Raw genomic sequence first — 16,042 nt, 5'->3', positions numbered from 1 at the left:
GCAAGAAACTAAACAGGTTCTAAGCATATTACCCTTTAGTATCTTCATAGAGCTTGAACAGCATCACTCCCAACAGAACACCCCACCGCCCCCAACATAGTTGTGATGACTCCCATGATGCCCTAACTAGCTGACGACCTCAACATCTTCTGCATGTTTTAAACCCAGCCATTCACATTTCTGACCAGCATACTATTCCTACACTAAATGACTACCTGCACCCATCACCAATAACTCTACAATGCTATGATTCTGTTTTCAACTCCTAGTTGATAAAACTCACCTTCTTTTTGGCTGCCAGCAGCTGACACGTTTTGCTGGGATAGTAGGCTCTGATTATAGAAGTTGGGTAGGGCAGCAGCTGCATACTGCTGAATACCTGAGTAGGCTTGGCTCAGTGCCTCCATTGTATTACCTGAGCCATGAGACAAGCCACCAGAAGAAAGGTTGCCATTTATTGTTGCCATGCCTGTAGAAATTACACAAAAAAAGAGGTAAAATTTTTCTAAAAGTAAATTTGATTCCTACCAAGCAATACTTCAGTATTTCCCAACCCTGGTCCTCAAGGCACACTGTCCTGCATGTTTTAGGTCAGTGGTCCCCAACCTTTTTAGTCACGCAGACCGATCAGCCCTTCGCAATGTTCCTGCAGACCCGGGGGGCGCGTTGTAAGTATTGCGCCTAGTTAGGGCTAACCCCCTCGTTTTTTGCGGTGGTTACGTTCCAAAATGAACCCGCAAGGGGAAATCCACAAAGTAGGAACCTTTATTTTTTGACAATTATTATACAATAAAATACTCCATAATACATTGAAAGCAAAGAACAAAACCTTTTTACAGGCCCAAACATTTCTTTAACAAATAAAAAGTACTATATAAACATTTTTTTTTTTTTACAAATAACTACTGTACTGTAAAATAATAGTTTTAATATGAACTGAAGGCGAATTCCCGTGCCCGAATTGCGGAGATCAGCGCCGCCCCACCGCGACCTGAGTTATTGGATTAGAACGGGAGAAAATAAAAAATGATTATGAAAAAAAAACAAAACAAAGTACAGTAGGACAAATAGTGACTCGCGTGTATTTCACTGCTCTTCTGACTGAGCCGCTGCAGCCTGACTCCGCTCTGTAGCGGGTTTTTTTTCTTTCTTCTAAAGCCCGCGGTGCTGGTGTGTTTTTTCGAGAGAAGAACATTGTTATCGGTAGCTGTTGTCGCTCTTTTTTCTTCTGGGCAAAAAGATTCTTATAAACCGACATGCCACCATCGATTATGTTAAATTTGGCAAGCTGTTTTACGTTTGTGTACATATTAAACTGCAACGTTGTTGACACAGGTAGAGAAGAAGCAGAGAGACTGTTTCGCCAATCAGAATGCAGAACACAATGCACAATGTAAATCTATGAAGCAACGAGACCGCGAAAGGTGAACCGCGAAATAACAAAGGTTCACTGTACTCCGATGTTGTTTTGTTACTCATTCTGCTGCAAGTTGGCTCAATTTTGACGCGCAAGATGTAACCTGGAAAATCCAGTTTAGGATTTTCAAAATAAAAGATCCGGAAGTAGTTCACTATTTCTTGAGTGGCCCGGTACCAATTGGTCCGGTGGTTGGGGACTACTGTTTTAGATGTTTCCTTGCTTCAGCCCAGCTGATTTCAGTTGAAGGCAGATTAACAGGCAATTTCTGAACTACAATCAACTGAGTCAAGAGTATTAAAGCACAGAGATATCTAGAACATGCAGGGCAGTGTGCCTTGGGGAGCAGGGTTGGGAAACACTGCAATAAGTAACAATGTCTATCGGCTTTGTTGATAGTACAAAGCCAATGGAAAGTATTCACCCCTCTACTGAGAGATCCAGGTAAGCTACACAGAAAACGTTTGTAGACAAGAATGTAGTGTTGCTGTCTTTGACTTAGTGGCAAGTCAAAGTCTAAACCACCAATAGAGAATTTCTATTGGGAAAATGTCTGCTCACCTCCAATCCCCATAAAACATGAAAGATTTTGCCAGGAAGAATGGAATAAAATTGCAGTGTCCAGATGTACCGTGCCTTGCGAAAGTATTCGGCCCCCTTGAATTTTTCAACCTTTTGCCGATTTTCAGGCTTCAAACATAAAGATCTAAAATATTTATTATTTTGTGAAGAATCAACAACAAGTGGGACAAAATCGTGAAGTGGAACGAAATTTATTGGATATTTTAAACTTTTTTTAACAAATAAAAAACTGCAAAGTGGGGTGTGCAATATTGTTCAGCCCCCTTGCATCAATACTTTGTAATGTGATTACTGTGACTACAGCTGCAAGTCGCTTGGGGTTTGTCTCTATCAGTTTTGCACATGAGAGACTGAAATTCTTGCAGGTTCTTCCATGCGGAACAGTTGGAGCTCAGTGAGGTTGGATGGAGAGCACTTGTGAACAGCAGTTTTCAGCTCTTAACACAGATTCTCGATTGGATTCAGGTCTGTACTTTGACTTGGCCATTATAACACCTTTATTTGTGAACCATTCCATTGTAGATTTTGCTTTATGTTTGGGATCATCGTATTGTTGGAAGATAAATCTTCCTCCCAGTCTCAGGTCTTTTATAGAGTACAACAGATTTTCTTCCAGAATGGTTCTGAATTTGCTCCATCCATCTCCATCCAAGGTTGAAAAGTTCAAAGGGGCTGAATACTTCTGCAAGGCACTGTACAAGCTTGATTGAGAACTATCCACATAAACTCTGTGTTCTTTTCACTTTGAAATCAGCCGATAAGCTGAACTGCTGAAAATCTGGGGTACTCAGTCTGTCTTCATGCTAAAGCCTTGAAGACAGACTGAGTACCCCAGATTTTTTGCAGTTACAGTCATAGACTGTAAACACTGGTAAATGACCAGTAATGTCATTTATTAATATTCCACTAGTTAAACTATTTTCAAGAACATTTGTAAAAAAAATATTAATATTAAATATTAGGGTTGAACAGTGCGATGTAATGCTACTGGACCTGGTGATTTTAGGATACAGGCTTAGAATGTACATGGTATTAATACATTCTTCTGACATTTTATGTTTATTTGGATTTAGAAGATCAATGTTGAAATCCCCACAGATAAATGCAACTTTTTGATTAACTTTATATTTCTTCCATCCAGTTATTGAATATTTCTATATTTGATCCAGGAGCTCTATAAACGCAACTCATAAAGACATTCTTTTGTTCCTTGAGTAATTCTATAGTCACACAGACCATGACAGGTGACGTTATATCATCTTATAATTAATGTTCTTGTCCACAAAAGGAACTACACCACCTCCATTTTTGTCTTCTGTTTTTATAAACCATTTCATAACCATCAATTTCAAAGTCCATGGCCTTTTCACTATTGAGCCACATTTCTGATAATGCAATATTAAGAGTCTGTGAGAGTTGTTGGAGGTACTGTTTGATGTTGTAGAAATGTGTATACAAGCTTCTGCTGTTCTGCTTATGTTCAGTCTTAATACTGCTATTGAACTGGTCATCAGTGTAATAGTGACAACTGTAATTGATACCAGTAAAAAAATTATCAGGATCAATGTCATTATTAGTGTGAATGCTGTAGCCATTCACACTCGTTTTCCTGTCTCTCTTTATTCTTCGATCCATCCATCCATCATCCATCCATCCATTTTCTAACATCCTTGTCCCTAGTGGGGTCGGGAGGGGTGCTGGTGCCTATCTCCAGCTGGACAGGTTGCCAGTCTGTCACAACACAGAGACAGACAGGACACACAACTATGCACACACACACCTGGGGAGAATTTAGAGAGACCAATTAACCTAGCAGTCATGTTTTCGAACTGTGGGAGGAAGCCAAAGAACCCAGAGAATCCATGCAGAAACCGGGCCAGGAATCGAACTCAGGACCTTCTTGCTGCAGGGCAACAGTGGTAACAGTGCTACCAACTGCGCCACTGTGCAGCCCTCTCTTTATCAGTGTGAATACTGAAAGCGTACACTGTAGTAACTGACGCTTTTTGAACTTTTTATGCTTTTTGACAAACAAAATTATGCTGTTCATACATATTTAACTGTACTGGAATAATTATGCATTAAAACGTAGCCACAAATGTCTACTTCAAGGAACTATTATTATCATTGCTACATGTACATCCTTACTGTTTTCTGTCAAACTCTTCTGGAGTACAGATATGTCACACCTTCACCTATTCTTTAAATGTATTTCTCTGTTGTGCTCTGTTTCTATATGTCAGTATTCTGCTTGTCTACCTTTCAGTATATACCTTCTGCTTTTACTGTCTACAAAGGTCTTCTGCAAACTTTAATCAATTTTAGCAGTTCATAAAAAAAACTATATATATATATATATATATATGAATTATATATACTGTATACTGTACCTTCTTTTGCTACTTTAACCCCTTAACCGACGGTACCAAAATCACCAAAAATGGCTGAAAAGGTACACCCAAATTAAATCAGCTGCTGTTTTTGAACAATTTGGAGTGCATGCAAAAGCTTTAAATGTCACTGGGTAAGTTTTGGGTACTTGAGTGGGGATGGGTGATCAACTTATAACGGCGATAAGCGATTTTTGACGTTTGACATGCTGCTTTTAAGTCCTGCATCAGTTCCACCCTCCTCTTCCTTACAGCATCTGTGAAGTCCTCGTTAATGTATATTTTGGATCCCTTAAGTGCCTTGGTGCGCTGCAGAATAGTTGATCTGTCCTTGTACCTCAGGAATTTGACGACAATCGGCCTGGGTCCGTCTCCTCTGGGTTTCCCAGTGCGGTGAGCTCTTGCCATGTTGAAGGTTTAACTTTTCAGACAGAGCTGTCTTCACTTTCTCTTACGTCTCAACCCAAGTTTCGTTTAGCGACTCAGTAATTCCGTCGATAGCCAGATTATTTATCCTTGATTGTCCCTCCAGGTACTTGCCAACAGGCTTATCACAAACTTTGAATACGTCCGACTGCAGCAAATTACCTCGTTCGCCGTGCTTAACGCTTTCTGCTTTGATGTCATCCACATCTTTCTGCGTAAATTACAGGCTGGTTTTAATGTCATGCATTTCTCGTGTCAGCTCATCCAGTCTGGTGTTTGTAGTAACCATAATGATTTTAAGAAAGCCCTTGAAATTGTCCTGTTGGTGTTGAAGCAACTCTATGTACATTTCCTTCTGCTGGCTCAGTAAATCTTACCTTGCATGAGCGATACAAACTTCTCATCTGGTCTCATCTCGGTCTTGGATCCTTTTGGAGGCATTCTTTCACTCAATTTTTTTATCGACAGTTATCCTAAGAGTGATAATAAAGGTAGAGTACTTTTCTACGATTACTTACATGGGAAGTAATATTTTTAGATTTCCTGTCTACTTAACATCTTTTAATACAAAAACACAGGGAACCGCCAGTGGACCACCTCATTGCCCCAAACACCAGGCTTAACAAGATTTCTGGGGGAAACCCTGCAAATATTTTATCTCTAGAATTGCCAGGGCAGTTATTTATTTATTTATTTTTTCCATTTTTTTCTCCGAAGAGTTTTTGCGGCGCTAGTGGCTCGTATTTTTTCGACAGTAGGCAGACAGGAAGGAGGGTGAGGAGAGGGGGGAAGACATACGGCAAAGGTTGTCGGGACCGGGAGTCGAACCCGCGACGTCCGCGCCGAGGACTAAGGCCTCCAAACGTGGGGCGTGCTAACCCCCTGCGCCACCACAGCATGCCCCCAGGGCAGTTATTTTGACTATTTTGCAATTTGCTTGTTTTTTTACCTCATCAAATCAAAAATGATTTGATTCTACCCCTCATTTGGATAACTGTGGAATAACATAAAAGTTGTTTTTCTTAAGCACAGTATGAACATTGAAATACCATAAAATGATTCCACATGTAGACTTTACTATCTGAGAATCCATCCATCCATCCATCAATTTCTGCTTATCAGGGGTCAGGTCGCGGGGGTAGCAGCTTCAAAAGGGAGGCCCAGAGTTCCCTCTCCCCAGGCACTTCTTCCAGCTCTTCCAGGGGAATCCCGAGGCATTCCCAGGCCAGCCGAGAGACATAGTCCCTCCAGCGTGTCCTGGGTCTTCCCCGGGGCCTCCTCCCGGTGGGACGTGCCCTGAACACCTCACCAGGGAGGAATCCAGGAGGTATCCTGACCAGATGACCGAGCCACCTCAACTGGCTCCTCTCGATGTGAAGGAGCAGCGGCTCTACTCTGAGTCCCTCCCGGATGACTGAGCTTCTCACCCTATCTCTAAGGGAGAGCCCAGCCACCCTACGAAGAAAACCCATTTCGGCGTATGTATATATATATATAAAACCCATACATATCCGTGATCTCGTTCTTTCGGTCATGACAGAAAGCTCATGACCATAGATGAGGGTGGGAACGTAGATCAAGAGCTTCGCTTTTTGGCTCAGCTCTCTCTTCACCACGACGGACCGGTACAGTGCCCGCTTGACAGCAGACGTTGCGCCAATTCGCCTGTCAATCTCCTTCTCGCCTTATTCCCCCATTTGTGAACAAGATCCCGAGATACTTGAACTCCTCCACTTGGGGCAGGACACCTCCCTGACCCAGAGAAGGCACTCTACCCTTTTCCGGCTCAAGACCATGGCCTCGGATTTGGAGGCACTGATCCTCATCCCAGCCACTTCACACTCGGCTGTGAACCGCTCCAGCGAGAGCTGCAGATCACGACCTGATGAAGCCAAAAGGACCACATCGTCTGCAAAAAGCAGAGATGAGATCCCAAGGCCACCAAATCGGATCCCCTCAACACCTTCGCTGTGCCTAGAAATTCTGTCCATGAAAGTGACGAACAGAATCGGTGACAAAGGGCAGCCCTGGCGGAATCCAACTCTCACCGGAAACGAGCCCGACATACTGCTGGCAATTCGGACCAGACTCTGACACTGGTCATACAGGGACCTGACAGCCCGTATCAAAGGGCCCGGTACCCCATACTCCCGGAGAACCCCCCAATGGGCTCCCCGAGGGACACGGTTGAACGCCTTCTCCAAGTCCACAAAACACATGTAGACTGGTTGGGCGAACTCCTATGCACCCTCTAGGACCCTGCTGAGGGTGCAGAGCTGGTCCAGTGTTCCACGACCAGGACGAAAGCCACACTGCTCTTCCTGAATCTGAGGTTCGACTATCCGACAGACCCTCCTCTCCAGGATCCCTGAATAGACCTTGCCAGGGAGGCTTAAGAGTGTGACCCCTCTATAATTGCACCCTCCAGTCCCCCTTTTTGAACAGGGGGACCACCACCCCAGTCTGACAATCCAGGGGAACTGCCCCCGATGTTCATGCGATATTGCTGAGTCGCGTCAACCAACACAACCCTACAACATCCAGAGCCTTAAGGAACTCCGGGCGGATCTCATACACCACCGGAGCCTTGCCACCGAGGAGCTTTTTAACCACCTCCGCGACCTCGTCCCCAGAGATTGGAGAGCCCAACCCAGAGTCCCCAGGCTCAGCTTCCTCAATGGAAGGCATGTTGGTGGGATTGAGGAGGTCTTCGAAGTACTCTGCCCACCAGCCCACAACGTCCCAAGTAGAGGTCAGCAGCACACCATCCCCACTATAAACAGTGTTGGTGCCGTACTGCTTCCCCCCCCCTGAGATGCCGGATGGTGGACCAGAATTGCCTCGAAGCCGTACGGAAGTCTTTCTCCATGGCCTCTCCAAACTCCTCCCACGCCCGAGTTTTTGCCTCAGCTACCACTCGAGCCACATGCCGCTTCGCCCATCGGTATCCATCAGCTGCTTCCGGAGTTCCACAGGCCAAAAAGGCCCGATAGGACTCCTTCTTCAGCCTGACGGCATCCCTCACCGAAGGATTCCACCAACGGGTTCGAGGGTTGCCACCGCGACAGGCACCGACAATCTTGCGGCCACAGCTCCGATCGGCCGCCTCGACAATGGAGGCACGGAACATGGTCCACTCAGACTCCATGTCCCCCACCTCCCCCGGGACGTGTTCGAAGTTTTGCTAGAGATGGGAGTTAAAGCTCCGTCTCACAGGGGATTCCGCCAGACATTCCCAGCAGACCCTCACAACACGTTTGGGCCTGCCAGGTCTGACCGGCTTCCTCCCCCACCACCGGAGCCAACTCACCACCAGATAGTGGTCAGTGGACAGCTCCTCACCTCTCTTCACCCATGTGTCCAAGACATACGGCCGCAGATCCGATGAAACGATGACAAAGTTGATCATCGAAGTGCGGCCTAGGGTGTCCTGGTGCCAAGTGCCCATATGGACACCCTTATGCTTGAACATGGTGTTCGTTATGGACAATCCATGATGAGCACAGAAGTCCAACAACAGAACGCCGCTCGAGTTCAGATCGGGGGGGCCATTCCTCCAAACAATGCCCCTCCAGGTCTCACTGTCATTGCCCACGTGAGCGTTGAAGTCCCCCAGCAGAACAAGGGAGTCCCCAGGAGGAGCATTCTCCAGTACCCCCTCTAAGGACTCCAAAAAGGGTGGGTAATCTGAACTGTCGTTCGGCCCGTAAGCACAAACGACAGTCAGGACCCGTCCCCCCACCCGTAGGCGGAGGGAGGCTACCCTCTCATTCACCAGGGTAAACCCCAACAGGCGCCGAGATGGGGAGCAACAAGTATGCCCACCCCTGCCCAACGCCTCTCACCTTGGGCAACTCCAGAGTGGAAGTATGTCCAGCCCCTCTCAAGGAGACTGGTTCCACAACCAGAGACATGCGTCGAGGTGAGACCGACTATTTCTAGCCAGAACCTCTCGACCTCACACACTAGCTCCAGCTCCTTCCCCACCAGGACCGCCAGGGTCCCCTCCCTCGGCCGCCACCCATCGCACAATGCACCCAACCCCTTTGGCCCCTCTCACGGGTGGTGGGCCCATGTTTCCTCTTTGGGCTGAGCCCAGCCAAACTCCATGGGTAAAAGCCCGGCCACCAGGCGCTCGCCATCGTGCCCCCCCTCCAGGCCTGGCTCCAGAGTGGGGCCCCGGTGACCCGCGTCTGGGCGGGGGAACACGAAGTCCAATGGTGCCGTTCATCATTGGGGTTTTCGGGCTCTGCTTTGTCTGGTCCCTCACCTAAGACCTGTCTGCCTTGGGTGACCCTACCAGGGGCATGAAGCCCCAGACAGCATAGCTCCTAGGATCATTGGGGCACTCAAACCCCTCCACCACAATAAGGTGCCAGCCCAAGGAGAGGCTCTCTGAGAATACTTTGGTAATTTTGTTATGTAAAATTAGATTTATCATTGTACAATGGTTCCTGATGTGTCATGTCAGTGCAGGTTCTCCTATAAGGTGAGTGGTAGGTGGGTGCTTGTTACATCTTTTACTTACAATACTGATAAAGTACTTAATACTTATGTGAACTTCATCAAAAACTTCAAAGCAAATACTTTGTCTTAGTTGCTGAAAGGTTGAAGAGATCAAATGCCAAAACTCCAAATATGAATACCAAATACAATAAAATATATCACAGTTAATTAGTCTTTATTTCAGAATGAACTGAAGTTAGTTCTATAGTCAAGAATGAGGGGGCATCAAGTAATGAAGTTGCAATGAAGTATACAAATGCAGTGTATGACTGATTTTTTTTTTTACCTGAGCCGGTTAGTGCACTTAATGGACTACTAGATGTCGTCATGATGTTGGAAGTTGAAGTTGTGCCCTGTGTAGCTGTTGCTGCAGCAGCTAAAGCTGCCAGACTCTGCATGGAATTCAGACCTGACAGACACACGCACAGTCAATTTCTAAACCCCACTAACTCCTCTTTCTGGCTACTATGCAAAAAGTTTAATAACTTTGTACTTTGCTTATGTTTGACTGATAGGCAAACATAGGGCTTGATTGAACAAGGTCCTTAGCAATTGTTGTGTGTGCATCTGTGTGTGTGACTGTGTACTTGTTTAACTATCCTATTTAGGATGATTTCTGGCATATTAATTTATAACCAATGTACCTTATGGGAAGCAAAGTCCTATCCTGACATGGTGGCCCATTTAGGGCTAGAGGTTAGGTTTAGAGGTAATGTGTGAATTAAATTTAGGTTAGGGTTATACACTCCCTGGCCAAAACAAAAGTCACCACCAAAAAATGGTCACACTCTCTAATATTTTTTTGGACCGCCTTTAGCTTTGATTACAGCCCGCATTCGCTGTGGCATTGTTTCAATAAGCTTCTGCAGTGTCACAAGATTTATTTCCATCCAGTGTTGCATTAATCTTTCACCAATATCTTGTATTGATGATGGGAGAGTCTGACCACTGCGCAAAGCCTTCTCCAGCACATCCCAAAGATTCTCAATGGGGTTAAGGTCTGGACTCTGTGGTGGCCAATCCATGTGTGAAAAAGATGTCTCATGCTCCCTGAACCACTCTTTCACAATGTGAGCACGATGAATCCTGGCATTGTCATCTTGGAATATGCCCGTTCCATTTGGGAAGACAAAATCCATTGATGGAATAACCTGGTCATTCAGTATATTCAGGTAGTCAGCTGACCTCATTCTTTGGGCACACAATGTTGCTGAACCTAGACCTGACCAATTGCAGCAAGCCCAGATCATAGCACTGCCCCCACAGGCTTGTACAGTAGGCACTAGGCATGATGGGTGCATCACTTCACCTGCCTCTCTTCTTACCCTGATGCGCCCATCACTCTAGAACAGGGTAAATCTGGACTCATCAGACCACATGACCCTCTTCCATTCCTCCAGAGTCCAATCTTTATGCTCCCTACAAACTGAAGCCTTTTTTTCTGGTTAGTCTTACTGATTAGAGGTTTTCTTACGGCTACACAGCTGTTCAATCCCAACCCCTTGAGTTCCCTTCGCATTATGCGTGTGGAAATGCTTTTGCGTTCACAATTAAACATACTCCTGAGTTCTGCTGTTGTTTTTCTTTGATTTGATCAAACGTTTAAGTAATCGCCGATCACGATCATTCAGGATTTTTCTCCGACCACATTTCTTCCTGGAAGACAATGGTTCCCCACCATCCTTCCAGTTTTTAATGATGCGTTGGACAGTTCTTAACCCAATTCTAGTAGTTTCTGCAATCTCCTTAGATGTTTTCTCTGCTTGATGCATGCCAATGATTTGACCCTTCATAAACAGACTGATGTCTTTTCCATGACCACAGGATGTGTCTTTTGCCATGGTTGTTTAAGAAATGAGGAGTTACTCATTGCATCAGCTGGGGTTAAGTAACTTGCCAGCTGAAAGATAATCACTTATGCAGTACTTACCCAATAGGAGGCTTCTACCTATTTGCTTAGTTAAATCCAGGTGGCGACTTTTTTTTTGGCCAGGCAGTGTAAATACACTGATATTGGTTAGGACTAGGAAAAAATATCTGGGTTAGGCATAAATGCAGTTAATAAAATGAATGGATGTCAATAAAAAATCCTAATATGGGTAGGAATACAAACTTGTGTGTGTGTGTGTGTGTGTGTGTGACCACACGTGTGTACCTGAAACTTGGTGTAAATTGCTGAGTGCATTTCCTGTGAAGGTAGACTGCTGCAACAACTGTAAGTAGAGCTATAGCCAACAACAAAATTTAAATTAGCTTTAAAAATTACAATTAACCTTAGCCAATGGTTCCATTTTGAATAAAACAAAAAGAATAACTAATAGACCCACACTCACTGCAAGGAACTGTGGTCCAAGATTGTGGAAACCAGATAAATTTCCCCACATGGAAGTGGCAGTGAGTTGCTGCATCTGCTGCAGCTGTTGAGCCAGGCGTTTCTGTTCTTTGTCCTTCTGAGTATCTGCAAATTTCACTACAATGGGTGATGAACAGCCCTTAACATCAAAAATAAAGGAAGTTAATTAATACTATAAATGTAATATATATTGACATATGATTTTTTAGTTGATATAAAGCAGTGGCCCCCAACCCCCAGTCCACAGACAGGTACCGGTCTGTGGACCAATTGGTACCGGCCGTGCAAGAAAAAATAATGAAATATTTCCGTTTTATGTATTATTTGAGTCTGGAGGATCTTTGATTTTGAAAATCCTAAAACCGGATTCTCTAGGTTACGTCTTGCGCGCCAACATTGAGTCTACAAGCAGCAAAGTGAGTAAGAAACAGATCAGATTATTTGGAAAGTTTCTTTGCGCGGGGAAAAGGCCCAGAGAAGAGACAGGAGAATGGATTTATCCTGGCAGGTGATTCCCACATTCCAAGCTCTGCATGATATGCTGACCAGCCTGTTAATGAGGCAATGAAGCTTCAAACTGCTTCACCACTAGAGACCAAGCACCCCGTGCATAAGCAACACTTCAGGTGTCATTGTCTCTCATCACTCCCAGATGGAACCGTCTCAGTGCAGAGAAACAAGCTCAGGGCTCCCATTAGTCGTTATCGTGAGTTAAAATTTTCACGGAAGTAAAATGTTTGGTTTTGTGGCGCATCTGTATCTTATTTTGAAGGGATATGTAAACGTTACCATAGTGACCAAAGTCAGAAAGCGTTAGGGCAGTGGTCGAGACGAGATGAGAGGAGTGGTGCTTGTGAGTTTTAGATCTGGTTCACACGGCACGATTTAAGGATTGTCGGCCGATTTTCCAAACCTCTGTGACCACATAGCCGATAAAAGTCCAACAGGTTCGGTCGGTTCGTGTGTCCAGCCACACGACAGGAGCAACACACCACGGAACCAATTCCACTCACAAACATCCCGCTTCCAGAAGAAAATCTGGTAAATCCCCCAACATACCATATGTGAATTCAGAATAATCAAACACGGATGACGATGTAGAAGCAGTAGTGATAGTTTGTGGCTCATTTTAAGCGATACAAGACGTAACAAAAAGAGAAGGCGTTTAATAAAAGACAGCGGGAGTAGCCGCTCTATTTGCTGCACTATGATTTGGAGGTGAGTGATGTTTTTTCATAGTTAACATTTTTAACTGAATAAACATAACCACATATATAAAAATTACCTTTACATATAGTAATAAACATTTCCACATATCATCTCCGATGACCACCGGACTCTCAGTTGCGCCATGTCAACTGTTTGGGGTTCTTATGTCACCACGCTTTCTGATTGTCTACCTGTCACATTCAACAGGCTGCGATAATGGACCTTACCAGAGGGGCCGCTTTTCATTGGCTGATGCCCATTCTACATGGTCACGTGTGTGGCCGTCTCACAAACACACGCTTCCCGTTAGCTAAGTACAGCATAAAGGCAGAACTGATACAACTTCTACACCTTGAAGCCTGTCTGCTACACAGTCTTATGTTAGCTAAACAGATCAATATCCAATGTGTACTGTATCTGACATACAGTAAAGATTTTATTTTAGCAGAAAAGGCTTTGGACTAATCTGTTACTCGTGTTAGCCACTCTAGCACCAAGTACAGTTAGTCAATCAACCATTGCTGTGTTCAGGGAAGCGCTGATTAATAATCGAGAAATAAATATCAAGCCTGGAAACTTGATATCGTAACGGACTGAATGTTATGTTTTTAACGTAATCTTTGCTCGTCTTGCGGGGAGCAGGCGGTTGCCACGGTAACAGGTGTGCTTACAAAGAGAGAGAGTAAAAAGATACAAGTGGTTTTGAGCTGACCACCTGTTCGGGTTATTTTACCTTTGTTGACCTTTGCTGTGGCGCATTACAGCCACTGTAGTTTCTAAACGCTGGACTAATTACCTCGTTCGTTTGTGAGTATACCTCAGTCACAACAAACATCAAATAGAACAAATACATTTCATAAAATTTTAACAAACAAATGGCTTCTACTGTGGTAATTCTGTGAAATTAAATGAATTATATCCCAACTTCAGAAGATTTGCCTTTACCTTTACAGAGCTCTTTGGTTCCTCCTATCAGTCTGTAGCTTCTCATATTGATGTCATCAAACCAAATTTCAGATCTACCATAACTGACTGACCTGCTGGCCACAGGTTTGCAACCAGCTTGTGACTGAGAAACCAGTAACTTCCTCCCAGATGATGACATGAACTTGTTAGTTCCTCTGTCCATTGTAGTAGCTGATATATTGTGAAAATCCGGTAGAAATGATGCACTAATCGAGCCATGTTTACATAGAAACAACGCGCTGCGAGGCTTTGTTTGTGAGACTTGCTGTCACGTGGGTCGGTTGTGGGCGGAGCTTAGTAAGGTCCATCGGGCCAGGACAATGTTGAATATGTCCCCCAGCTCCCGGCCGCAGTCTTGCCAAGAAATTGCCAAGTCTTGACCGGCCCGCGGTAATAAAAAGGTTGGGGACCACTGATATAAAGTACTAATTGCAATATTTTTTTTTAAAAAAAACAACCCCTTGAAAAAAGATGCATTTATAATACAAATCTTGTAATTCAGTAGTTTTAGCCTTAAAAAAACATCACAGATCATAATTTGTCCTAATTGCACATCACCTCCAGAGTCTGTGACTGGTGCATTGACTTGATAGCAGACTGGGCCATTTGTCGACCTGTAAATGTTACAAATGCGCATCCTGAAAGACAAAAATGAAATGTGTTAATGTTCTAATAATGTTTTAGCCAGGTTAGAAAATATGTTACAGCACTATTGATTTACATTTGTTTGGGTTTAATTTTATGGCAGTTTGTTTCTCAAAGCTTTGATCCTGTCATGAAGGGTGTCAGTTTTTTCATCCACATGCAAAATCACACACAAAAGGAAAGAAGTTAAAATATTTATTTACGATATGTACAAGAAAGTGAATAACGATAATTTTGTCTCTCTGGGTCAGGTCCAGGATTTATCTAGAGGATGAGTGGCAGAATAATAGATTAATGGCTGGATCAAGGCGAGTATGGCTGGTGATAGCTGTTTGCATGGAAAAATTGGCTTTTGGTTCCTTGGAGGATTCGCAGGAAGAGGAAGTGGTAATCAAGATCTGAAGAAAGGGGATTTACTTTGTATCCCTAGGGTCCAGGGAAATCAAACATGGAACTGCCGTGAGTGGGCATGGAGATGAGGCTTTGTAGCTGCAATGTGGATCTGATTCTGACTCCAGAAAATGAGGAAAAACATGTTTAATAGGAAGCTGAGTGGTTTGAAGAGTTGAGTGGAGTTTCCAAAGTGGGTTGAGGAACAGGCCTGAGAGAAACAATTGGTCATGGTTAGGATGGTGGTGAATAATTTGGAGTAAAAAAGTCTAAAACTACTTAAGACCAAGGACCAGAATCAGGGTTGGAGTCTTGGGCTTCCAAAACCTCATTAACGATATATCAACAATATATAAAGGATAAGAATATATGTTTCTCAGTGTCAGGAGATAACAGTCTGGAAAGAGCATCAGACTTTCCATTCTTGGAACCTGGCATATAAGAGAATCTAAGGCACCTACCTCCAAAATAAACTGTTTGGTAGAAAATACACTAGAGGTCCTAAAATTCTCAATCTTCATAAAAAAAATTTGTAGTTATGTAAAAATATAGCTGATGGGATAAAAATCTCTTGTGCATTTGTGACTTATTTGATTGGAATCCTTAAGACATATCAGGTGTTATAAATTGGTAATTTGGATATACATATGCAGGTGAAAGATCAAAATATTTTGGCAGCTGGAAGATAAGCCATTTCCAAAATCTGGTTTTATTTGAAGGAACCAAGTCAAATACAATGGACACTGATTATTGTCAAGTGTTTCAGTGGCCGTGAGGTGTCCACACTAGAGGGACCAGGACTGTACTTCCGATTTCACTGAGTACTTTTTTTATTTGACTAGGTTAAGAGGTGATACAGGTGAAAAACCTTCAAACAGAAAACAAAGGTAAGTTAATTTAAATGCTTTGTTACAAAAAAGGGTAAGTATTTCATCATGACAATATTAGTATATTTAATTTAGAATAAAAGTGAGGTAACAAAGGATTAACTTATAGGTAAAAAGTATAATTCCATTGTGAGTATATTTAATTTGTATGTAAATGTTTTAACAAGACAAAACTATACTAAAAATAAGTACATTATTAACCCAATATAATGTATTAACCATTTTAATCATGGTTCAAAAGAGAGACTTTAAGTTATTGTTCTTACTTTAA

The 16,042-nt window shown here is 43.5% G+C and overlaps 1 protein-coding gene across 1 annotated transcript in view; it reads right to left on the bottom strand.

Annotated features, from left to right (window-relative positions):
• LOC102234020 (CUGBP Elav-like family member 1) overlaps window positions 1–16,042 on the bottom strand; it is an 86,403-nt gene that overhangs the window by 16,095 nt on the left and 54,266 nt on the right. The window contains exons 5-9 of the mRNA XM_023332729.1: window positions 14,408–14,487; window positions 11,655–11,813; window positions 11,477–11,546; window positions 9,608–9,730; window positions 284–469 (exon numbers count right to left, since the gene is read on the bottom strand). Of these exons, the coding sequence (XP_023188497.1) occupies window positions 284–469; window positions 9,608–9,730; window positions 11,477–11,546; window positions 11,655–11,813; window positions 14,408–14,487 (618 nt within the window). The remainder of the gene's footprint in view (window positions 1–283; window positions 470–9,607; window positions 9,731–11,476; window positions 11,547–11,654; window positions 11,814–14,407; window positions 14,488–16,042) is intronic.

The sequence above is a fragment of the Xiphophorus maculatus genome, chromosome 4, assembly GCF_002775205.1.
Source record: "Xiphophorus maculatus strain JP 163 A chromosome 4, X_maculatus-5.0-male, whole genome shotgun sequence".
Classification (NCBI taxonomy): Eukaryota; Metazoa; Chordata; class Actinopteri; order Cyprinodontiformes; family Poeciliidae; genus Xiphophorus; species Xiphophorus maculatus.
The sequence above is the reverse complement of the archived record's forward strand: the minus strand, read 5'-3'. Positions and strand labels throughout refer to the sequence as shown.